Raw genomic sequence first — 26300 nt, 5'->3', positions numbered from 1 at the left:
CGCAGACGCACGCACACAGGCGAGGGAAGCTCTGAATTTGTGGACTCTGTCAAGCGGACAGGGGCATCCCACCTTTGACGCAGATTAGATGGCGGCGATGTGAAGAGTTGCAGCAGCGGCACGAGAGGAGATGCTATTTAAAAAATGCACGCGGTGATAAACTCTTACAAACAACGTCGTGCAGCTGAGTGTTTAAGATGAGGCACCGCCTCCTGCGGCGCGCGGGGGTCTGTGTTTATAACTTTCAGCGGTGTCTGGGTGTGACATCGCGATGCAAGAATTTCCTCGTGTATTTTTTTTTTGGTCTTGGACGAAGCGACTCGATGACAGGCGAGGAAGCTGGCGAGTGGTCTTTGGCCGCGCGGATGTCGCAAGCCGCTCAACTCCGCTCGCTCGCGGCTGTGCGAGATCGTAAACCCAGACAACGAATGAGGTGGTGGCGGTGGGGGGGGGGGGCTTTGGCAGCCAGATACGCTGAGCTGACACCACCGAAAGCCTGGGTTCCAACATGGTTTTCAACCACCCGTGGTCAAAGCGTGTTCTCCCCGTGTGTCGTGAGATGGTCACGTAAAATGTGTTTGGGCACTTTGCTCACCGGGCAGGCTTAGTGGCGACCTGAGGACGATGCCGTTGGGTTCTGCCAACGCACGCGCTGAATAAATAATTGAGTTGACGGTCTTCGCCTGATCAATGATGACTCCTCACGCAAAAACACCAATGCGTTAAGTTATTTTTTTTATTTTATTTGGCTAAATTCCAGCTCTGATAATTATACATATATAGGTTCTAATGCAATGCAACGCAACATCTATAGTTTTTATGATTTTCTTGATTATCATTAAAATGAATGTTTAGTAGTGAATGAGCAATTGCTTATTTTACACATTATTTGTGCTTGAATACAACACGTGATGTATTGTGCAGTGAAGGTAAACAGGTAGACGATTGTCCAGTCACTTTGTTTCATTTGAAATAAATACTTCGAAGCAATTTGGAAAACATCGGATGGTTAATTCACCTTTTCATCGTATTAATGTAAACAAAATAAAATCCCCGGTGTTAATTTACATAAACGGTGAAATCGTTTTCAAGTAACTTTTGATTTTTTTCCGAACTCCTGAAACATCACCGCACACACACACACACGGCGTAAATTCCAAAATCAATTGACTGCACAAACACAGCTGCGGTTAATTAAACTCGGAAGATGTGGAGTTCACAGTTGTTACCAAGGGCTCTGGGCCCCCCTTTAAGAACGACAATTTGCGTAATGAATGCAAGAGCCGTCGCAGCGTTTTGTGTGCCCTCTCTACCGCGACGAGATACCTTCCCGACTCTTACACCCCTCTTTCACTGGCGCATCCGAGCCGAGCCACCATGGCACCCCTCATGGCACGGGTTGTCTTTCACTGGCAATCATCGGTGCCGAACTGGAGCCAAACCCTGACGAGGCAGGCCGGCGCGATGCATCTGCGCGTGTTGAAACATGGCTTCGGGCCCAGCTGGACCAGAGGTGGAGGCTAAACGGCGCGGTCACTGCGTCGTTCATCAACGGACACGCTCTGACACGGCGGTTGCTGCGTCGTCGGCTCGGCCACGAGTTCGTTCACTGCGCGCGAACGTCAGCAGCGCGGCTCGGCTTGTGCAGTTGAAATAAAAAAAAAAGTAAAAATAAAAAATCTACTTGCCCCCCCCCCTCCGCGATTCTCACCTGCAGGACAACCCAGCGAATGCTACGTCAAGTCGCTCGGGGATCAGGATGATTTCGACGACACCGACGACGCCGTCGTGGAGAGCGACAAGGGAGCGAGCGTCGGCTGGAAGGACTCGCGCTGCTCGGGGCAGGCCAGGGGCGGCATGGGCTCGTGCCTGGCGATGGTGAACCAGGAGGTGCCGGTGGGCGAGCGGTGGGCCGCGAGCGTGACGGCGTCGCACGAGAGCAAGACGCACTGCCCGGCCCGCGCTGTCGTCGGCCCACCCACCAACCCCGAGGTGCGACCGCTTGGCGCTTGGCGCTTGGCGCGCGACGGCCCCTTTTTGGTGACGCCACGATAGCCGAGCCACTGTGTACAGGCTGCGTAACCTCGTGGGTTGATACGCTCACGGATTCAACGGTTTCCGCGGTTGCCTGCTAATTGCTTTCGCAGGCAGTTAAAAACGTGTCATCCGCTTTAAATGTTCATGATTATCAGTGGATGGGTGATGCTGCATTCGCCGCGGTGTCCGTAATGACTGCATTGACGGCGTCACTTCACGACAATAATTATTTAGGAATCCATCACCATTCTTTTCCACATCGGTCACCAACCGTGTCTTGTCCAAGCCCCGCTTCCTTTTCTTTCCAGTCGGAACGATCCCTTTAACCTTTAACCCGCGAGCGTTGTCGATCAGAGCGAAAAAAATGGACGTTACCCTGTTTGATGACTCACCGATGTCCGATTGCTCGTTGCCGTCCAGCTGTGTGTGAGGGATCCTCTGGAGCTGCCCAACGGTGTGGCGGGCTGGGCCTGGTACCCGTGCAATCAGTCTCTCGCTGGCCCGGGCCACGCAGAGCCGCAGGGCCCACAAGACGCGCCCAGCATCCCCGGCGGCGCCGTGCAGCCCGCAGGCACACACGCTGCCACGGACTCGCGGGGCGAACCAGAGGCCTTCTGGCTCAAAGTGAGTCTCACCGCACCCAGCACCCGGCCCATAGTGAGTCTCACCGCAACACTCGGCCCATAGTGAGTCTCACCGCAACACTCGGCCCATAGTGAGTCTCACCGCAACACTCGGCCCATTGTGAGTCTCACCGCAACACTCGGCCCATAGTGAGTCTCACCGCAACACTCGGCCCATAGTGAGTCTCACCGCAACACTCGGCCCATAGTGAGTCTCACCGCAACACTCGGCCCATAGTGAGTCTCACCGCAACACTCGGCCCATAGTGAGTCTCACCGCAACACTTGGCCCATGGTGAGTCTCACCGCAACACTCGGCCCATAGTGAGTCTCACCGCAACACTCGGCCCATAGTGAGTCTCACCGCAACACTCGACCCATAGTGAATCTCGCTTGGGGCCAATAAACCAAGTGACCCAAATAATGAAGAAATCTGTTTTTTTTCTCATATTTTGACCTCATTCCAAATGGCAGCTGATTAATTGAAATTAACAGGAGCCGTCTTAGACGACTTATCTGTCCAAAGACGTGGACATACGAACTTACAAACACTCGCGCGACACCAATTATCCAGTCAATGTTCTTCAACGCACGCTTTCACTTGGCGCCATGCTATTCATTCTTCAAGATACATGAAAGAGAGGACCCGCCTGTCTTCGGGCTGTGCCGTTAATCCCGCCGTGTGCTGTCCCCGCCTCTCACAGGCTTACTTCCTCCACCCAATGCAAGTCCTGGCGGTCGTTGTGCACTTAGCGAGCGACGGCTCCGGCGCCGCTGTTGGGGAATCCAACTCGATGAAGGTTTTCCTCATTGACGCTCATGACCGGAACCACAGTGTCGGTAAGTGATCCCGGCAGCAAATCTCGGTCAGCGCCTCACTTCACGAAACTCAATATCGTCGTGCGGCATGCGTGTGACGTGCACGGTGTGCGGTGACGTGGCCCAGCAGTAGCGCGTTTCGCCGCTCGTCGCAGAGGCTCGCGGTTCGAATCCGGCGGCCGCCCTGGTTAACCCTTTCCCGTGTCCGGGACGTCTGCAAGATGCAGGGTGCGTGTCCCGTTCACCGCTGAATCTCGGAACGCATGAGCGGTTGAGCATGAATTTTATTTAGAGAGGCGTAGCGCCGTTGTTTTTAAGGACATAGTACTCACCGCAGAGAACCGTAACGACACGACCGCCACTCTCCGATAGCCGACGCCAAATATGTGCCACACACTCACCTCCCCACATGGCCTTGTGCTAGCCTCGGTACCAATAAAGTTACACGTATAGGAAAGGGTTAATACTGCTAGTGAAATAATATAAATGCTACGTCTGCTTAACGGTAGACTTTAGAGATCCCGTGACGCTATTCACAAGAGTGGGCCATCGTGTGCCGTATCACGGTCCAAATTTGACAAGCACACCACAAGTTACTCAATTGGGATTCTACATTGCTGTTCATCGCCCCCCCCACCCCACCACTGACAGCCTAATGCCAGTAGGTCACTCTTGTAAACGAGACTCATCTTAGTCTCTTGAGTTACCGTCTGGTTGAACAAAATACCCTTGAAAGCTTCTACGTGCACGTACACAGACCTTTAGCCGATGCGCTGCTGGACGAGGGCCTCTGTCCGTCGTAACGTGCGCGTCGTGGAGGCTATTTCACCATACTTCGCCATGCTGGGGTCAGTCGGTGTCAGTCGGGGTTGGCGCAGAGGTTACGACAAGTCCCCAGTTTAACGTGCGGTGTTCACACAACGCGTTTTGACTGTTACGGGGTTATTCTATTGGGGAACACTTTTTGCACAACGCTGATCGCGCACCGTTAGAACGCTGTTTCTGAGCGGTCAAAAACGAAACACTTTCTTGAGCTGCGTGGCTAAGCGGTATGATGCAGTTGCGTGGAATAATGCAGTACGTGGTTGTATCCTCATCTCAGTTCTTTGTCCCACCATGGCATGACCGCAGGCTGATTTTTACAGCGCCAACACGACTCGGTTCAGTAACTCCGCTCTTAAGGATATTTTTGTTCTTGAACCGCGCCACTTTACAGAAACGCATCTTGCCGCGTGACACGAGGAACTACTGCACAGAACAGCAATGGATGAGGCCTCGCTCTACTGTCGTGGCACGTAGCCCCACAACTCTGTGTGGCCACCTGTGTTGCGGGCGGTGGTCGCCCATCCAAGATCTATCCAGGTTCAACCCTTGCTTAGTTTTCGAGACTGGATGGGATTGGGTGCATTCCTGGATATTTGGTCATAGGCGTTTGTGCATTGCATGCATACAAATCCGGATTATGAAGGCGCAGATTAATTGGTCTGGATTTGTAAAAACTCCAGACAACTGAGCAGAATGTAATAAAGCTTGGGGTTCGGGTTTTAAAACGTCTCGCTTTCTTCGAAATAATAACGTGCTTAGCTAACCAGAATTAATAATATAATGTAGAGCCCATTTCTGAATGAAGGTCTCTCCACACTTCTCGATCGTGTGGGTTGTTTGACCATACTTCACCAACCTGGTCAGTACAGAGGTTGGTGTAGGAGGGGGCCCCTAGGAACGGTTCAAATTATCAGCCACCAAAGTGGTGGGGTCCAATGGAGATGTCTTTAGCTGGGAAATAGAGGCACTTTAATGCTGAAAATGTGCGTAAACAAAGGGCACAATGCTCATATTAGGTATGGACACAGCTCGATAAGTGTGTCGATTTTAAGAAAATGTGATCTCTTCTAACTTTATTCTCAAAACAAGAAGGCGCCCACTGTTCTGACGTGGGAAGCTGCAGTGCATTCGAAGGCCAGAGGGCCTCCTCTCGAGACACTTGACACGCTGATGACACTCCGGCTCCTCTCTAACAGGCACAGTTGTTACTGTCACTGTGACACCACTGCTCAGGCTGATAATGCAATCCGTATCACACACTAACGGCCATATACGATATATGTACATATAGTTCGGAGACTTTTGACGATTGTGGGGCTTTTTTTTTAAACGAATAATAATGGGGGGGCAGCTGCTAATTGCCAGGTGTTTTGTCCTGGGAGGTCGCCACGGCGTTTCTGAGAATTTAGGTTTTGGTGGAGGCTCGCGCGACGACGTGCCTTTTGGAAGCCGGTGAGTGAGTTTTGAAAGTTGAGGATTTGCCATTATGCACGCAGGCTGGTAGTTGCACCAACGGTCTCCCCTGGGCGTTGGGTCGGTGGGGAAGGAGGAGGTGGGGGCGGGGGGGGGGGTCGTTGAAATATCCCCTTAGGAGGCTGTGGTGCCTTTTCTTCTCCTGCGTGATCTTTGAAGGCTGATGCTAGCCAGGCAGTTCCCCGCCCCACGCAACCATTAGCCGGTTTCGTTTTGTTGGGAGAAGAGGGCGAAGGGTATTTTCTGTTGCGGTAGAATGGGGGCAGCGGGCGGGGGGGGGGAAGATTTTGGGGGGGTGGAATGATGGGGAAACATGGAAAGATGTTGGTGCTTAGGTGGCGGTGGGAGAGCGAGTACGAGGGCCAGCCGGTTGACTACGTGGCTCAACGTTGAGGCAGTTCAGTGACGATACAAAAAAAACCGCGTGAGGCCACCCTGTCAAGGTGCCTACAGTGGATGAAGTTTGTGTGATAAATAATAATAATTGACAGCCCTTTGGAAATCGACTTGCTGGATGAAGGCCTCCCCACGCTGTGTCAATCACGGGGGGGGGGGGGGTTGAGTCACAATAGACAGCGAAATTCCCTGCCAGTAGCCCCTGCCATGTCTATTTAAGCACCTAAAGCTGAAAGAAAAATAGGTCACATAGCCGTGAGCGTGGGCTAATTGTGTGACAAGCATCCGCACTTGATATGGATACTCCGTTTTAATGTTAGTAATCCCTGTACGGTATACATTTTTTATAGTAAGTCCATTACACTTAACATTTGACAAACACTGAATATAAAGCAATACAGAATATAATTTATCCACGATTCATGAGTTGAACATAGCAATGAATGTAAATCGCCTTTGCTAATGTATAGCCCCTTCGCCAATTCACTGATGGATGAAGCTATCGGGGGGTTGTTTGGCTAAACTTGACTACGTGCGTCAGCGCTGGCTCGCTGCTGTCAACTATGGCTGGGAATAAACTCGGTTTTTAAATGAATTCATAAACTAGACATGAATTTCCGATAAACCACAAAAAAATAACATGACTTATTTCACAAGGAAAACCAACACTCAGTCCAAGGACTCTTTGTTTCAGCGGCGTTCCCACATTAAATGCCTTTATGTGAAGATGTCTTCAGCCTATCGATGAGTGTTCATGCATGCGAGGGAGAAACCGGAGCACTCGGAGAATTCCTACACGTGTGAGAGGGGGAAAAACTGTAACCCACATCCAGAAGGGTCAGATGGATTTTGGTCCACACTTTTGCTTGTATATAGAGAGACTCATTTACTTATAGACATTCGACTTGCGAACTTTCAGAGATACGAACAAACCCGTCTGTGTATGTCCAGTTGCCCGTTCGGACCGAGAGTCGTACGTTCAACCGCCGCGCAATAGATGGCGGCGGTGGGGGCATCTGCATCTGCAGAACGTGAACAACCAGTGGCACCCACGTCTGCAAGAGATAATATAACTTCTAAAGCCATGCTCCGTGTTTTTGGTGTAGATGCCGTACAACGTGTTTTGGAATCGACAGAAGTAAAGTTGGACTTATGAACAAATCGACTTACGAACTGACCTCTGGAACTTAACTCGTCCGTTAGTAGAGGAGTCCCTGGAGTGCCATCGCCGCCCATACCAAGTGGGTTTCGCAACGACAGGATTTTGAGCGATCCACCCCAATCCTCGCCTCCAGAGTTGCTGTATTATAGGCGTGCGTAGCGAACAACTTGCGCTTACCACTCCAACATTGGACGTGTGTACGTTGAACTTCTCTCGCACCGTACGCAGCCAAACGTGCTGATTGTAGAGATGCGGGAAATATTGCCTTAGATACTTAAACACATTTAAAAAAAAATCATATTGGCTGAGCAGATCCCTTGCCTAAATCGGCCACTGGCTTTTCCCTGGGCCATGCTGCCTAAAGCTGGAGCCAGAAGGGAGTGGTGGGGGGGGAGTCACTTCTGCCCTTCCTCTACATTTTTAGTCATACGCCATCGTTATAAATTGTAACCGCGTTCATTTTTACCTCCTTGATTGGTTTGTGTACTCAGTGATAATTGTGACTTAATCTGCCTTTTGGCCCCATTGTCTCTGTGAGGCCGGGCTGGGCTGTGTCGAGACTACGACGGTATTAACGGCCTCTTTTCCTCCTCATTTATCCCTGCTACTGTACTGGGCCCCACATCCAGATCCCTAAACCAACACCCACACACAGAGGCACACACGTTTGTTTGTTTTTCATGCCGTCTGTGTGCGAGTTGGCTTGTGGGTCAGCCTGCCTGCCTGCGTGCGTGTGCATGTGTGTTCATGTGTGTGTGTGCGTGCGCATGTGTGCATGTCGTGCCGGCCTTCATAGGTGCTCACTAATAGCACTTGCCCCAACGGTCTGTTAGAGGCTATCGGGTGAATCTTTGCCTTTATCTTTTGGGGATCGGTCGGTAGTGCACTACACTACGAACCCGGCGAACCCGAGTTCGATTCCCGCTCACGGCCACCAACACCAGTGACGATTTTTGAACCGGTCCTGGACCTCCCTGAGGTCGACTCAGCCTCAAATGAGTACCTGGTGCGGTGTGTAAATTTCACCACTCACCCGCCCACCCTCTCGTGGCCTTCATATGTGCTCCGCGCTCACTGCACTTGGCCCCAACAGTCTGTTAGAGGCTACACGGGGGATATTTGTCTGTGTGTGTGTGAGCGCGTGTGGGCGTGCGTGCGTGTACTTCAGTGTGCACTTATGGGAGTTTCACTGACGTCACAAATGGGGTTGAAACTAAAACAACGAGTCAAAAACGAACACATGTGATGCTTTCACAAATTGACGATGATTAATTCTGGGTGTCAATTTCGTCCAATTGAAACAGATGACATTAAAACCAAACAACGGGACATCTCTCTCTCTCTCTTTGAATTTCGTTAACGGCAGTGCAGTTTTCTGAAATTCTCGAGGCATGCCTAGGCAAGTGAGGACCTGCCCCAGCATGCCAAAACTCAAGAAGAGGCTTGGATGTATTGTTGTTATTTTTTTATTAATTGAATTTGGCACCGTGCAAATATTCCCGTTTAGGATGCTCCTTCACTGTGGAGCCTTTGTTGTTTTCGAAATGTGAACACTTGGCTCTGCCAACGAAGCTATATATTTTTAAAAACGAATCTCAACAATTGACCTCTCTTCTACTATTTGTTTTGCAATAAAATATGGCACACAATGAATCTTGTACAATTATTAAGAAGCACAAGCGATATCTGTGGGGGTGAGAACGGTGACGCACTGGGTCGTCCATTGCGCTATGAACCCCCGTAACCTAAGTTCGATTCCTAGCAATGGATAACATCAGTGGTGAGTGATATCTGAACGGGTTCAGACGTCATCCACCTCTCCACCACTCCCACTATCACCTTCGACCAATACTGAACAAGCATGGTGACGTATAATCAAACAACATCCCAGGACTGGCTCAGATTTATCACTCGCCATCGATGACAACAACAGTTGGCTGGGAATCTAACTTGAGTTCGCTGTGCCACTGCTCCACCTGCCAACAAGACATTTACGTGGGGATATATAATACACATACCCCTTCACTATTCTACACTGACCAGCCCGGTGAAGTATTGTCAAGCGGCATCCATGCCCGGCGTGGCTAGTGGGAGTCGTTCATCCAGCAGTGGATTACAAAGCCCCGTTAAGTTGCAGTCGTAGTAATACGAGTAAACAATAGCTACGAGTCTGCAAGGCCTCCCCCCCCCCCACGCAAAAAAGTAAATCTTGGCTTTTTCGTCATGGATTGACTTTGTAGGGCCACTGACATTACAACTTTGTAGGGCCACTGACATTACAACTGTGTAGGGCCACTGACATTACAACTTTGTAGGGCCACTGACATTACAACTTTGTAGGGCCACTGACAATACAACTTTGTAGGGCCACTGACATCACAACTTTGTAGGGCCACTGACATTACAACTTTGTAGGGCCACTGACATCACAACTTTGTAGGGCCAATGACATTACAACTTTGTAGGGCCACTGACATTACAACTTTGTAGGGCCACTGACATTACAACTTTGTAGGGCCACTGACATTACAACTTTGTAGGGCCACTGACATCACAACTTTGTAGGGCCACTGACAATACAACTTTGTAGGGCCACTGACAATACAACTTTGTAGGGCCACTGACAATGCAACTTTGTAGGGCCACTGACAATGCAACTTTGTAGGGCCACTGACAATACAACTTTGTAGGGCCACTGACAATACAACTTTGTAGGGCCACTGACAATGCAACTTTGTAGGGCCACTGACAATACAACTTTGTAGGGCCACTGACAATGCAACTTTGTAGGGCCACTGACAATGCAACTTTGTAGGGCCACTGACAATACAACTTTGTAGGGCCACTGACAATACAACTTTGTAGGGCCACTGACAATACAACTTTGTAGGGCCACTAACAATACAACATTGTAGGGCCACTGACAATACAACTTTGTAGGGCCACTGACATTACAACTTTGTAGGGCCACTGACAATACAACTTTGTAGGGCCACTGACATTACAACTTTGTAGGGCCACTGACAATACAACTTTGTAGGGCCACTGACAATACAACTTTGTAGGGCCACTGACATTACAACTTTGTAGGGCCACTGACAATACAACTTTGTAGGGCCACTGACAATACAACTTTGTAGGGCCACTGACAATACAACTTTGTAGGGCCACTGACAATACAACTTTGTAGGGCCACTGACAATACAATTTTGTAGGGCCACTGACATTACAACTTTGTAGGGCCACTGACATCACAACTTTGTAGGGCCACTGACAATACAACTTTGTAGGGCCACTGACAATACAACTTTGTAGGGCCACTGACAATGCAACTTTGTAGGGCCACTGACAATGCAACTTTGTAGGGCCACTGACAATGCAACTTTGTAGGGCCACTGACATTACAACTTTGTAGGGTAACTGACATTACAACTTTGTAGGGCCACTGACATTACAACTTTGTAGGGCCACTGACATCACAACTTTGTAGGACCACTGACAATACAACTTTGTAGGGCCACTGACAATACAACTTTGTAGGGCCACTGACATCACAACTTTGTAGGGCCACTGACAATACAACTTTGTAGGGCCACTGACAACACAACTTTGTAGGGCCACTGACAATACAACTTTGTAGGGCCACTGACAATACAACTTTGTAGGGCCACTGACATCACAACTTTGTAGGGCCACTGACAATACAACTTTGTAGGGCCACTGACAATACAACTTTGTAGGGCCACTGACATCACAACTTTGTAGGGCCACTGACATCACAACTTTGTAGGGCCACTGACAATACAACTTTGTAGGGCCACTGACAACACAACTTTGTAGGGCCACTGACAATACAACTTTGTAGGGCCACTGACATTACAACTTTGTAGGGCCACTGACATTACAACATCGCTGACAGCAACACAGTACCAGCCACCGGAGCGGGATGTTCGTTGAAAAAAATAATTCAAAGCATACCCCTTTAAGGGAAGTATTTGCGGGCCCCATAGGGGGGACTGGGGTGTGTGTGTGTGGGGGGGGGCAGTGTGGCGAGGGGCTTTGGTAAAGGGGGGGAGTGGATACCGTGTGGTTGGCTGGACACATGCGCGCACACCAAGGGCCTGTTTAGAGAAGCCAACATCTCTGGCATTACATCATTAGAAAAATAAGCAAAAGGGTGGCATGTGTGTAGCAATGCTGCACTCTAGCACATCCATCCAATACACACTTAAAAGAGTACTTCTGCGGGCTCATAAACAATTACTTTCTTCTCTGCTTCCATTTACCTTGGTGGTAGTATTTTATTTTCCAGCGCTCACAAGCACGCTTACACTCGATCGCGCCCCGGCTGATGTGCGCCTAATATGGCAGACAGACAGGGGGAGACAGACGTTTTCTTGATCAAATACTAATTGCCCGGTAATTATAGTTGGGGGAGATCAAACGAGGTTATTTACAACGTCTGGATGATTTTACACACATTCCAAGAAATAATTGAGACTTATTTAAAATTAAACTGGAATGTAATAACTCATTGTTAAAAGTATTTTTCGAGCATTGCCACAAAACCACAAATCCGTGAAATGTTTTGGCCCCCGCGCAACACAGGCAAACTATGCAGACATTACGTAGCGCAGCCGTGCGCGGACATGATAATTCATTACTAATGAAGCGCCGCCGACACCGCCGCTAAAACGTGAAGCACGGTGGCGCTGGGCAGGGCTCTTTGGAACCCCTTCGCGGCGACTCAACAGATCGATCGATCACATTGTTCGCGACCGACGGAGTTGACCTGCGGCGACGTCGCTCTTGCGTAGCCTCGCGCTCAACTGGGGTGGTGATTCATTCGAAGGAAATTTACTAATAATTCCAGTGTGAAAAATCTTATCGGTCCAAACGCGGAACGGTCGCGTGGTGTGCGCCCGCCCGCCCGCCCGCCCGGATTTAACAATGGGGGAGATTTTAGAGGGTTTTTTGCAATTAGCAGATGTGCAAACACATTGAACGCATTAGTCCATTTTTGAGAATATCTCAGATGAATAACGAGTGTGTGCCAGACGGACAAAATGGACACAACATGTCTGATTATTCTACTCGGTGTGATTTCAAAGCGTGCTCAATGATCGTTGCTACGGTAACTTCCTTTTTGGTCGTTGCCACGTTACTTTATGTTTTGCTGCATTCCCTCTTTACGTACCGGATGGATGGACAAGATAAGCTCTGTGTATGCGTTTGTATTTTCGCTCTCTCAGAAATCGAGGGAATTTGCGAGCAACTCAGTCCGTGGCATTTGATTCCATTCGTTGAAGAATATTGACATTGCCGATTCGCATTGATCCCAGATGATTAATAACAATAACAATTCTCATATGTTAATGTAACTCTGAAATCTTCCGTTACGTTTTGCACAACAATCGCCATTTACAGCACTTGGACAATCAACTACTCGATTCGGTCCTCCCCGTGCCGTGTCAGTCAAGGGGGGCGTGTGAGACCATACTTCACCACGCTGGTCAGTGTGGATCGGTCAAGGGGATGGGTTACAATTTCCCAGAACTCGTTCAGATGTCGTTTGCTGCCGATGTTAGCCGTGGCTGGGAAACGAACTCCGGTTTATCAGATTCGGAGCACAGTGCACTCACAATCACTGTGTTTCAGTGCTCCACGCAGATACAAAGATACGATGACAAACACAACACAGGTTAATGCCGAATGAAGTTGTTGCACAACGCGTACATTCACTCTGCATTATAACAGGAATAAATAGCTTGTGGAATTTACCACCTTCTCATCTGAGTTGTCACGGAAAACACTCATTTCTCGGAAACGCCGCTAATCCTTACTTTTAGAACCTTGTGCCACTGGCTCAGAGCATCAGTATGGATTATGGGCATTATGATGTGCTCGAGTGTATTTTATGTCGTAAACACACACACACACACGGCGCGCACACCGGCATTTAATCCGCTTGAATGCAAGACATTCCCGGCCACACCAGCGGACCCGTTGCATCGCAGCTAATATCAATACCTGGCGTCGCAGACTTTGCTTATGGCAAATGTGTGGAAATGTATTATTTTCTCGGCGGAGAGAAAATAAAATTACATAAAAGGAAAACAGATATTTTTGAACTTCAAGCGGCGAATTTTGTGTATCGTTGGAAGTGCGCAAGGGGTGACCTTTCGACAGACGGCATGTATATACACGAGTGTACCACTTGTTTACAAGCCAACTTCACAGCAGCAAACCTCCCCCTTAATAACGGCCTTGCCAGTCGGGTTCCGAAAAGGGGGGGGGGGGGACCAACATTTCTGCGCATTTTGTCCGTCTGTGAGTTTACACGTGTCCACGGCGTGGTCAACCCCGCGCGTGCGCGTCAAGATTTTCCAGCGCTCCATCGGGCCCTTCGTTCGCTTTTACGCGCCAGGGGCCGAGTAACGGGTCCCAACTTTGGATTGAGGGCAGGGGGTGGGGCGAAGGCGTCCAGAGTCCCCGACGCTGATCCTGAAAGGCTGCACCAACGGAAGTCATACGGTGTCTCTTTAAAAGAAAGACAGAAAACAACAACCGTCATCGAATACCCCCCCCCCTAACAGGGCCCCCCCTCCTCACCCCCCCCAACCACTCTCAAATCTGCGATCGGCCGTTCGTTCTCGGTGGGTTTTAAGCGCGAGACCACCCATGTGCGTGCGTGCGTGTGCACCGACCAGGTACACGGCTTTTTGCGTTGGAACCAAGGTGACGCGCCACCGTCTCGTCAATATTTTGGTCGGCACGTTCACCGCTGCCTCTTAAAGCAACTCATCCGACCAGCAGTGATTCCCCTAACCCCCCCCCCCGGCCCTCTCCCTACCCAAAAGTCCCCGCACATATGTCTCGAAAAACAAATATATAAATATTTCACAAATACTGTAAACACACATATACATTTGGAGGCCTGCCACACGTTTTCTGGCAGAAACGCACGCATTTTATGGAAATAAAAAAGCCCCCCCCCCCTCTTAAAGCTGCTCCCTTAACGCTATGATGTTTCATTGTGAACTTTCAAAAACAAAACCGGCACATACGCTGGCCGTTGACCGAATTGGGTTTTTTCGCACCTGCATTTTGACTTACAATGGACAGAGCGGAGAGTTCACAGGCAAGCGGCTACGACAATATAATGATTAACAATTAATACATTGTTTACCTAGGACGGCCATGGCGAGTTTGAGGACTCTTCTTTCAGGAGGGCCCTGCATTTTGGGCTGTTTGACGATCACCAATTACGCGAGATATTATTCCGTTATTAGTGGCCACATTCGTGCTTCCGTCTCGGCTAATTTGCTGAATGCGTGGAGCTTTCGCAAATCTTGCATTGATTGATGGAAATCGGAAAACCCGGCGGGGAATTCACGCAGAAGTCGCCGCAATTGCCACACAGACATCAGGAATCGAACCCAGGCCCTTCTTGGAGTGAGGCGCAAGTGTTACTTACCAGTGTGAAATAAATGAGGTGGTAAAATAAGGCTATTTAAGCTAAAGGTGCTGCCCAAGATTTGCTTGCTCACGACAATGCTTATGGAAGGGGCCTTTACTACTAGAGGGAGCTCAAGAGAGCTCCCCCCCCCCGTCCCCCTGAGAGATATTTGGCCTACTCTTCCACACGCAAACTAGGGCTGAACGATTTGGGGAAAATATCTAATTGCGACTTTTCTGACAGATATTGCGATTGCCTTTTGATTTGCGATTACATTTTTTTAAAAGTCAAGCTTCAGTTCAATATTCACTTTGTAATAGATTTAAAACATGTGATGGAGCATTACCACATGATACTATCAAAATATTAATTGCTCTATATATTCTAATGCAAGGATGAGAACTTAAAATATATTAATTGCTTCCAACATGTATGTATTAAAAAAAATTCATTGAAACAGAACAACCAAACATAGAACAATTTGTTAAATAAATAAAGTTATAATTAAAAAAACAATTCCAAGAAGAAATTCATTGGAATTTTCAAATCGCAAAACATCGCAGCCTTTGCGATTTGCTAATCGCATTGTTTCAAATTGCGATTTCGATTTGAAATCGATTAATCGTTCAGCCCTGACTCAGCGTGGTTGCCGCCCTTCATGCCCCGCCGGGGTGAACGGAGGCAGTGCGAGTCGTGACGGCAATAAGCTGTCGATTTAATTCAACGCCTCGCCGTTAATATCTTTTAATCGTTGCACGCATAGTGATCAATTCAATGTTTTATAGGACGCTGTGAAAACTTTACACTCGCCAAACACCGCATGCGAAAGAAAAAAAAACCCGTTACGTAACGTGAGTTCAGCTTGCGCGTCGCACGTCGCTCAGAACTAAAAATCGGGGGGGGGGGGAGTGGGGGGCCGTAATGGGAAAAGTTACCATAAGAACGGCTAAGTACATTGATTTTTCAAATATCCACGCTTTTTAGCTGAATTCCCTCAATATAATAGAGGAAAATATGTATTTTCTTTCCATGAGGGGCTATTTACTGGGGGGGGGGTGGGGGGGGGCTGTGTGCTGTGTGCGTGTCGTCTGTGTGCTGTGGCCAGCACGCCTAAGTATTGTGACGCGTTGCATCAACAGGACAGCTGTTTTTTGGCAGTGAAATTAGAAACACATGGGGTTCTGGGGAAACCTACCCGCACCGCCTCCTCCTCCCACGCTTGCCAGCTACATGTGCGCTTAAATAACGCCTTTGTACACGGCTTCATACGCGCGCGCACACGCACACGCGCGCGCGTGCACGTGCGCACACGCGCGTGCACGTGCGAGTTGCACGCCGTCGATAGTGTGGGCAACGCGCGCGCGTACGCGTGCGTGGCGTATTCGCCCGTGTTAAAAAAAAAGGCTTGCGTGCTCGTCTTGGTCGTTGTTTTACTTACACCGCACGCCGAGTTTTTAGTTTTTTTTACGCGACGGCGTTTGTGGGGATCCTTTCGCAAGTTTTACAGCAATCTGGGTTTAAACATCCCGCCCTGTTGAAAATGACCGACGCAGTCGCGAACCTGTTGCACATCTCCGAGCGCGTCGCTCGATTCTGTGCTCTGAAACAGTCGTCGAGGCGGAGCGCTCCTCGTTTAGACGCCAGGACACTGGCTTAGGGCCCCAAGCGTTACGAGGCAAGCACCCGGCGAAAGCACGCAGTGCCATTCGTTCACCAGTCCACACACACACACGTGCACGTGCACGCGCGCGCCACACATTTTCAAACAAACTGTGGCGAGTGAAAATGCTTTGCGCCCCGCTGCTTCGCAGTGAAACCTCATGTGCACACCTGTACGCGTAAACATATCTGCAGGTATCACCTTTCCCGCGGAGTTGCGTAAAAAAAACAATATGCTCGGCATAACACCACCCCCGCCCCCCGTCTCTCTCCCCTGCACACGTGCGCGGGGCTTGATTCCCTACGCTCACCGAGCTCGCTCACCTCCCACGCCGCGCACTTTTCACGCCAGAAAGCTTAAAGGCGTATTGTACTGACAATCCGTAGATGTATCAGCGTCATCATCGTCGTCGTTGTCATCATCTTGCGTATACATTCATACGTGCAGTCGGATTTGTAAAGTATTGTGAGCAGGCGAACCCGTCCGTGAATTTCAACGGCGTGCGCATTCGAGCATTCATAACTTTTACCGTGGTGGTCAAGCCCCTGTAGCTTGTCGCTTGACCTTGTTTCAAGTGGGGTGAGGGGTGGGGCAAACAGAAACTCAGGTGGAGGGGCTGCTTGACACGGTGTAAAAAAACATTTTAAATGCTAATATAGATCGAGAACGATGATACGATCTGCCTTTGTCTCGCGTGCATTTTACTCCGGCTCTGACCCCTGTGTGTGCGTGCGCGTGTCTTTATGAGGTAAGGCTGCGGATGCCCGTTGGCTTAAACCAGTGGTGCTTAACCCGAGGTGCACGCACCCCCTGGGGGTTGCGAGATGCCCTTTCGGGGGGGTGCGAGACGTGGCCAGATTTCTCTAGAAGGTCAATTATCGAAAACACATATTAAGCACCGACGCGTAAGTACAGCTACTTTGTTACATCAAACCCTGTGTGTTTAATAACTTTGCACATTTGTTTACGATTGAGAAACAAAGGAAGGGGGGGGGGTGCAGGCTGCAGGAAAGGTTAAGAACCACTGGCTTAAATTAACTCATGTGCTCATTGCGTCCAGCAGCTTCCAAACCACTGCAAGTGGTTTGCGCAGGACAATACGGCAGATCAAGTGAACATCTTTGGCGCGAATTAAAAAAATATTGTACCAAAATTGTTTTGGACTTGATTGTAAGATTTCAAAGAGAGGGAGAGTGGGAGGGAGTAAAGGTGGTCTGCTGCTGCTGTTGCGCGTTGAGCAGAGGGAAGGAGGTTCCGCTGGTGTCGCAGTCAGTGTTGGTTGATGCTTTCGTGCAAATCGAGAGGGGAGGGGAGGGTGGTGGTGGTGGTTGAAGTGCGTAATAGAAAAAAATGGCCCAATAAAAAAATATTGGGGTAGGGGGGCAAATATAAATACAAATAAATAACAAAACACGGAGAAAGAAAAAAAATGGGCGTAAGGTTAGCTAGACACGTCGACTGTTTGGAACCGAACAACGCGCCATTACATCCTCGGAACATTTGGTTCCGTGAGCGGTAATTTAAAACTCGAGCTGACTTGTCATTGGCTTTAGTTCTACATCACGAGAGTGGGGCATGTTTCATTGTCAACCGGCTTCAAGGGACCTGTTAGTCTCAGATTTAACAGCAAAAGACGTAAATTTAAACTTTTTACTATTCAACATTTTTTTATTATTATTAAATGGTTTCAAACTCTTTTTAGGCCCCCGTAAAATCATTTCCGGAACATGTGGGCATTACCTCGTAGCTGCGGAGAAAACTTTTACAAAGTCATTTTGCTTGCACTTACTGGAAAGGAAATTCATTGCTTTGGCTGGGATTACCCCTAAACATTGATTGTAAAGAATATAAATAATAAAATTACATCACATCGTAACATTCCTCTTCTGCTGATTCATTCAAAATGTTTTTTGCACAATTTTGGTCAACCCGTGCACCCATGCGTACAACACGAGTTTGTGTTGCATGTAGTAATAACGGTGATGAAAAACAATGTAGTAGAGATGGGTGGAGCGGTGGCACAGTAGTTGTGCATCAGGGACGTGCAGTCAGGGGAGGCAGGGGAGGCAGGGGAGGCAGAGCCTCACCTGTCATGCTCCAATTAAGATAGCTGTTACGAAAAGTAAAAAAAAGAATAATCAAATTAAATAACTAAAAAGATTTTTCCACTGATCTGTGTTATAAATGTCATTTCTATACGATTCCAATCATTTTCATAGTCAAAATCGCTAAATTTGCGGAGCTCCGCTGCAAATACAGGAAGAGACGAGAGGTGAGGCAGCGACGAGCTCAGCCTCCCCTCTCATTGCGCAACCCCTCAGTAACTGGATGGAGCGCGGGCAATAAGCGCGTGCCTTTGACTATCTCAGTATGTCACCAATGTAATGTTTGTAGACCCCTTCATTTCATGTCCTCGCCTTCCATACTCCAGGTAACTTATTGCACGTATGTGTATAAAGATATTTAGGCTCGCTGGTCTCGTCATGAAACTGCAATGTAAAAGCACCAGGGGAGGCAGCTGTCACATCTGCCTCACTGAGGGGGACGTGTCTAACACGCCCCCCTCAGTGAGGACACGCCCCCCTCAGTGAGGACACGCCCCCCTCAGTGTGTGAATCTGGCTCTGACACGAGCCAGTGCCTCCCCAGCCATTGACCTCACCGCACGTCACTGTTGTGCACGCTGTGCCGCACTACGAACCATAATAAAAAAAAAACTCCTATCCAAGGTCCTGCCCTGGCTCCTCCCCCCTCAACCAGTATATATACGGGGTCGGATCTCTTGGAATTTCTCATTTACATGATACAGCGAGCGTGCTGTGACGGTTCCACCTGAAGACGGAGGCTTGTGTTGCCTCCGAAACGTCGTGATTTTTTTTTATTTTTTTTTGTTATTTTATTTTTAAAATATTTTTTTTACCTATGTAACTTTACCGAAAACCCCCAAAAATATGAATCCTTGCAGTCACGAAAGCTTCAAATCTAGAACTCGTAATCCGAGTTCGATTCCAGCTGTGGCTCGCATGAGTGGGACCGGTTCTGCCCTCTCACTGCCGTTCCCAAGCCCCACTGACCGACTTGGTGAAGTATGGTAAAAATAAAATACTCCGGTATTCATACACGAACAAGGTTGTAATAATGTAGCCTAGAAATATGAGTGGGGGGGTTATGGTGTGGTGATTTGTGCATTGTGTCCTGGGACATGGCAACCTGAGTTCGATTCCTAGTCAAGGCTGACATCAGTTGGCGAGTGATATCAGAACTGGTTCGCTGCACCACTCCCCCTTCAGCAAGCCATAATCACCAAAACAGTGAAGTATGCTCAAACATCCCCCCCCCCCCACCCAATGGATGACAGGGCATGGTCATCATCCAGCAGTGGATTGACAAAATGGCTGTAAAAGGTATCGTTTTACTCTCAAAGTAATAGCAGCCTGGGAAAATGCCAATATGAATAAAACGTTGACAATCTGCCATGGTGGCATTTCTACTGGCGTTCTTTCCTCCGCAAACCATTGCCCTGTAAATATCAGCAAAGGTCATCTTCAAAGTGTCTCCAGTAATTACCAAAGGGGGCCCTATCGTAACCACTGAGCGATATTATCGCTAACCTCTTGTGAAGGGTTTCCCCCATTCTGTAAGAAACAAGTGTTTTGTGACATGTTATTTACTCCGTTAAATCGCTTTAATGTGACCGCCTTGAAACACAATTTTGCTGTGACCTTGCATCCCCGTGTCCTTTCACCCACCCACACTCCTCGCCGAGACATTAATTATGTCCCTCCCCCTCCCCATCGTGTTGTTGGAAAAGAACAAAACAAATATTTTCTGATGTATGTTGAACTTCTTTCGCGCCGTACGTAGCCAACCGCCCTCATCTGAGGGGCGGTGGGAAGGATAACAAACTGAACACAAAGGCAGTTCTAAAAAAATGAGTTTTCAATCTAGATTTAAAATTGTGCATAGCTTCAGTGGCTTCCTAATATTGGAAGGAAGCGTCTTCCACATGGCTGCAGAAGCGTGATGCAGTGACCATCTTTGTTTGATGGCTAGCCAAAAGGAAATGTTTATGCTAAATTCTAAATTCGCATTTAATTGATATACAGTACACGAAACTATGAAAGTATATTTTTTTTATCTTACCAGGTAATGCCTACTGAGCTATATAGCTCTTTTTGAGAAGCGACCTGGCCACGAATGATCGCTCCAACTAAGTGGCTTTGTCAAGTGGATATTTATTGCAGCCAAATACTCTTAAACGCATGATGCTGAATGTGGAGGAAAAAAACTGGAGGAAAATCCACACGACCACAGGGAGAACATTAAAATATACAGGGGCCCGCAGGGTTGGGATTGAACCCACGACCTCCTGTATACCAGGTGAAGTAGTTAACATACTGCCGTTGCTGCACCCTATGAAGCTACAGTAAATATGTAACAGAAGCGGTTTTAAGATATGTATATTGTTAAATTGCCAATGATCCAATAAACGTGAATACAGCCTATCTCTCAAAGATCTTGGAAGTTATCAGGGTTGAGTTAACACGTAAATGCTCACCACCTTCAACAGCACAGTACTTGACTGTGATATGAATCCCGTTAACCTACGTTCGATTCCTGGCCACAGTTGGCATCAATTTGAGGGCAAGTTATAGTATCTGTTGCCGATTCACGGTCTTTGCCCTCACCAACCCAGCACAGTGATGTATGGCCAAACAGCCTCTACGACATTCGTCCAGCAGTAAGTTGACAAAAGGTTGAAAGCTATTATTTCTTAATCATTTGATAAATATTTGTGGTAGACAGCTTGATAGATACATTATACACTCAGATGAAAATGAAAGTTTACATCTAAGACACCGATAATACGATTAAAATCTTTAAAAAAGTGTATCCATGCTTAAACTACCGAGGGATGATTTTACATCAGGAAAATATATAATCGGTGACGCTTCTGGCATTTGACCCCTTTTTCAGAGCACATAAACGAGAAATAATAATAGGCACGTAACGACTATTTTTTTTACTGATTCTCACACTCACAGCACATGGCTGCATTGATGTGCACGCGAAATATAGTTCTCGAGAACTTGTGGAAATTGCATGTACATTCAATACGAATGTGACATCTAGGTTTATAGAGCGCAACGAGCTTAATCAACCGAGCCACAATATAAACGACACAACAAAAATCATCCGATTCTTGATTTGAATCATATGACCACAAATTTAAACTATTCATGCAATCACGAGGCAGTGAATTAAAGCCCTGCCTTCCGTTGCCCGAACAAGTCGTGGAAATTCCACGTTTCCTGCGTCAGAGGCCGGTCAATCCAGAGGACAACGACCAATGACTTTGCGCAGCGTGGCGCTCGCTTTATCGACCCGGGGCGGACAAAGAGCTGCGATTGCAACGATCAATTTTTCACACGATCGTTTCTTTTTTAAAGCAGTGCTCATAGATTGCTGATCCCTCCTCCCCCACCTCCCACCCCGGCCCGGCTCTCATCCCCCCCCGCCCCCCCGTTATGCAGGCGTCTACAAGCTGAGCTGCCGCGATAACCCGCTGGTGATTCCTGTGGGACTCGGGGTGACCGGACGAGCGGGCAGGAGGCGTCGCCGGGCCAAGGCGGTGCTGCTGCACGTGTCCTCGCGTCTCGTCGCCGTGTCCGGCGTGGCGATGCGACCCGTGTCCCAGAAGCCGTCCACCACCTCCTCCTCTTCCACCTCCTCCACCTCCTCTTCCACCTCCTCCTCCACCTCCGGGAAAGAGGACGAGGAACTGGCGCACATCTGCCCCGCCGGCGAAACGTACAGCAACAGCCTCAAGAGGTTGCCCCCCCCACCCCCCCCACTCCGTGTCCTATGAAGCTTAGTGTTGTCGTTGTTGTCCAAGAACAGTTGAGTCGATCAGCAGGTCTTGTGTGGTGGAGTAAAGTGTGGGTACTCCCTCCTCGTCACCCGGCTGCCTTCCGGCTTACTTGTGGTTCATCGCGCCTCCTAGTCATTATCTCTCTCGCTGTCCGAGAGTGAGTTAATACTGTGCGTTAAAAGTTTTAAATCATTTATTAGTGGTATTATTATTATTTCGATTTAAAGCTTTCGTGACTGCAGGGATTCATCTTCTTGGTTCTTTCGGTAAAGTCACGTAGAAGGGAAGTAATAAAATAATAAAAATAAAACATAATAAAAAAATTCTCACGACGTTTCGGCCACAACGCAAGCGGCCGTCCTCACCTGAGCAGCCGTCCTCACCTGAGCAGCCGTCCTCACCTCACCTGAGGACGGCTGCTTGCGTTGTGGCCGAAACGTCGTGAGAATTATTTTATTATGTTTTATTTTTATTATTGTATTACTTCCCTTCTACGTGACTTTACCGGAAGAACCAAGAAGAGGTATTATTATTATTACGACAAGACTTCCGGCTGGTGTAGAAGGCCAGGCATGAGCCTAGGTGCAATTAATGAATGTAGGCCCCTTGTTAAAGTTCTCACCCCCCCCCCCCCCGCGCTTTTTGCAGCTCCACCCCTGGGCCCCTCCATCCCCGTAGACCCTGGTGCAGTTCAACAGCCTTCACACAGCAGCCATGCGTCCGATGGTTTAATTCGACTCGAAACAAATACTCAACCAAACTAAATATGGCCACGGCGAAAATGATATTCTGTTTAGGTCAATTAGCGTATAGTGGGTTGCCTATATTCAGAGAGTTGTGTCTTGGGGAATGAAAAAAAATATTACGAAGGACTGCATGCTAGTTGGGCAGAAAAAAATAAATGCATGCCTTACAGCAGACACCTATTTGGCTGATGTTTTAGTTCATAGAGAGAGAGAGGCCAGACGGAGTGAATCATTATTGTTGGAGATTCCGTTATATTATATTTACTGTTACACTCTTTGCCTTGCATTGCTAGGACACATACCTATAATACCTGGCAGCTCACGAGCATTGATTCAAGCAAGCCCGACTGCCGTTCGGACGCTGTGTCGAAGCTGGTCAAGGGTTCGCTTCGAGTGCGTTAATGCTGCTTACATTACGCACTCCCAGAAGGCCGTGGGGCTGTTGGGTTGCGTAGAAAATACTTTCGTGTTGAATGCGGAGAGACAGATTTCGCAGGAGATGTTTTGTCTGCACGCTTTACTATTTTCTTTGTTCTACTTCTCAACGATCATACTCACTCTTTCGTAAATGCAGGAATCCATACTTTTTGGTTCTTTCGGTCAAGTCACGTAGGTAGAAATTTTTATTTTTATTTTTCTACCTACGTGACTTTACTGAAATAACCAAAGAGTATGGATCATACTCACTTTTAATTAAATAATTCAATTGTCATGTTATAAGTACAACTCTCAATGTTTGTTTTTCTTTCAGATGTGTTGGGTATTTATCATCGAGAATGGGAATGCCTCTTTAAAATTTGGGACTTTTCCAAAAAAGGTCACATTCCAGTCTCAGTCTATGCGTGTCACCGTCGTTTTAAAAGTAAAGAAGAAGGTTTTGTCATGAAATCATCTTTCATTTCAATACAAAGAAGGAAAGATTAATGGAGGAATATAGTTGGAGAATAATATAATATGGAGGGAGTTAAGTGGTGGTGCAGTGGTTAGCGCAGTTGTTGGCGCTCTGAGGCGATGTCCCCTGTGCGTCTGGGTTTGATTCCTGGTCATGGCTATAAACGGTGATGAATTCTATCAGAAGTGAGCTTGGGTCTGTCCCTTCACAAACCCAAACAGGACGAGCGTGGTAAAGTCTGGTAAAAGTAACTGCCATGACCAACATGGCACGGAGAAGCCTTCGTCCAGCGGTGGATTGACAGTGGTTGTAAATAATTATGATTGTCGTTTTTTTCCCTGAAAGAACAATTTTTTTTAAAAGAGTTATTACATAAAAAGATAGGATGTGAACACTAAGCACCGTGTTACTTAGTATTACTTAAACCGTGGCTCAGATGAGGCTTGGCAGAAGTCTAAAAGCATTTACTGATTGTAATCCTTCTCATTAAAATAATACGCATAAAAAAAACAAGCCGCCATATCGATTCACATTTCAATCCGAATAATGGCATTTCCTTTCCTCATCAAAAGCTCAGAAATGCCATCAGTAACACCGTGGAGCCACACGGTGGCATTTCCTTGAAATTCATTTCCTCGCGACCAACAATGGCATTGAATTTAGGGCCCTGATTTATGGGCAGTTGATGCTCAGCAGGGCTCGGTGCGGGTCTGGGCCAGAAGGAGCTTTGGGTGCCCAAGGGGTGGCATGTTATTTACGATGCGCCGCCCCCCCCCCGTCTCCCGAGGAAAGCCACAAGTGTCACCAGATTTATGGTGCGCTTAATCGTTGAAGAAATACGGGAGCCTTATGTAACAGTCCGAGGCGTCTCCCTCCACAGGGCCAGTGCGTGCTAACCCTTTTCGGGGGAGCTCAACGGTTTTACAATTATGTTAACAAGACACGACCGATTATCTTTATAGCCCCGGCTTGAATGGGGACACCATCCCGTTGCATGTGCGAATGAAAGACTCCGGTGCTGTTAATAAGCGCGTTGACTTAATATTAGAGCCGGGCCATCCAATGATTTAAGTCACTGATTTACTTTGCCGATTTATGGCTTAAAATGCTCGACCAATCGGAAAAGATGAAAATGGCGTGGTCCTTACACAGAGCGAATGTGGTGAACAACTTTGCTCAGTGGAACGTCGAGCAAAACAACCATCCACTCTTAGTCACTCCCCCAGATAGAAAATGTCTTGAAATTCACTCTGCATCTCCACAAGTGCTTGACTGAATATCAAGACGTGTCATCGTCCTGTGAAATGTTTCCATTGCTTCATACGATATGGTTATCACCATTGTCATCGGATAACACAAAAACTGTTGGAGATTCACTGGTATAATGGGGGGGGGGGGGGGGTTCCCACCTTCAGGCGGCAAAATATTGGGGTGGCCATCGTTTGTAAAGGAGCCCGTGTAATCAACCACAAAAAGAAAGCAATCGATTACAATGTTTAGTCAATTTGTACATTTTCTCGACGATTGATTGACGAATCATCCCAGTGATACTTCGTGTCATTTTTGAACCGATCACTCCCCCATTAAATGTTCCACCTCTTCACGCGAGGAGGCCACCTAACGAACCCACGCCCTCTTTGTTTTTGCCCGTCTCCTGAAACGAAAACCGAACGGCGCCAGGTGCACCTGCGACGAGTGCAGCACCTGCCTCCCGCTGCTGGTGGCTAACGGCACGGTGCGGTGCGAGGAGGCCGGCAGCCGGTGCGAGGTTCTCTGCGGCAAGGGGCACGAAGCGAGCGTGGACGGACAACCCGCGGTGGACAAGAAGCAGGTGAGGGCCCACCGTCGTCCCACGCAATCGAGCGTCACTTAAGCCCTTGCCGTTCCCGGTGACTGCACGCCGACCTCGTGATTTACGCGTCGCGTTCCTCCGCGCAAGGCAACGGGCGGTCTTCGCGACGCGGCTCAACGAGGAGTCCGTCGCGCCAACGCGAGAGGGGGTCCGTCGCACTAGCGTAACTGGGCTCCATCTCTCTCTCTCTCCTGAGCTCGAACAACGAACAGGGGGATTTTGCAATGGCGCGCCGAGGCCAAAGAAGGGTGCGTGCTCACAAGCAGATAGTCAAAATAAAAGAAAACCAAGTAATAAAGGCGCCCCTAGTAATTTGTCAGTGCGATATTTCTCAAGGGGCTAATCACTCCATCTGCCGCCCGCCCGCCCGCCGCTCGATTTAAATAAACACCGTCGGCCATGCCATAGTGTAAGAATATTGTGAACAGAATGAATAATTATCTGAAGGCATTTACAGCATTGGACAAAAGGGCCCTCACACGTGG

General features: G+C 48.3%; 1 protein-coding gene across 1 annotated transcript in view; it reads left to right on the top strand.

Annotated features, from left to right (window-relative positions):
* The window catches only part of LOC144724287 (pappalysin-1-like), a 156978-nt gene that overhangs the window by 86415 nt on the left and 44263 nt on the right, over positions 1-26300 (top strand). Inside the window, exons 12-16 of the mRNA XM_078603273.1 lie at positions 1718-1992; positions 2458-2661; positions 3365-3500; positions 21988-22285; positions 25644-25794. Coding sequence (XP_078459399.1) covers positions 1718-1992; positions 2458-2661; positions 3365-3500; positions 21988-22285; positions 25644-25794 — 1064 coding nt within the window. The remainder of the gene's footprint in view (positions 1-1717; positions 1993-2457; positions 2662-3364; positions 3501-21987; positions 22286-25643; positions 25795-26300) is intronic.

This window comes from Lampetra planeri, chromosome 20 (assembly GCF_965212315.1).
Source record: "Lampetra planeri chromosome 20, kcLamPlan1.2.h2, whole genome shotgun sequence".
In the NCBI taxonomy this organism is placed as follows: Eukaryota; Metazoa; Chordata; class Hyperoartia; order Petromyzontiformes; family Petromyzontidae; genus Lampetra; species Lampetra planeri.
This window is presented reverse-complemented; position numbering and strand designations above follow the sequence as displayed.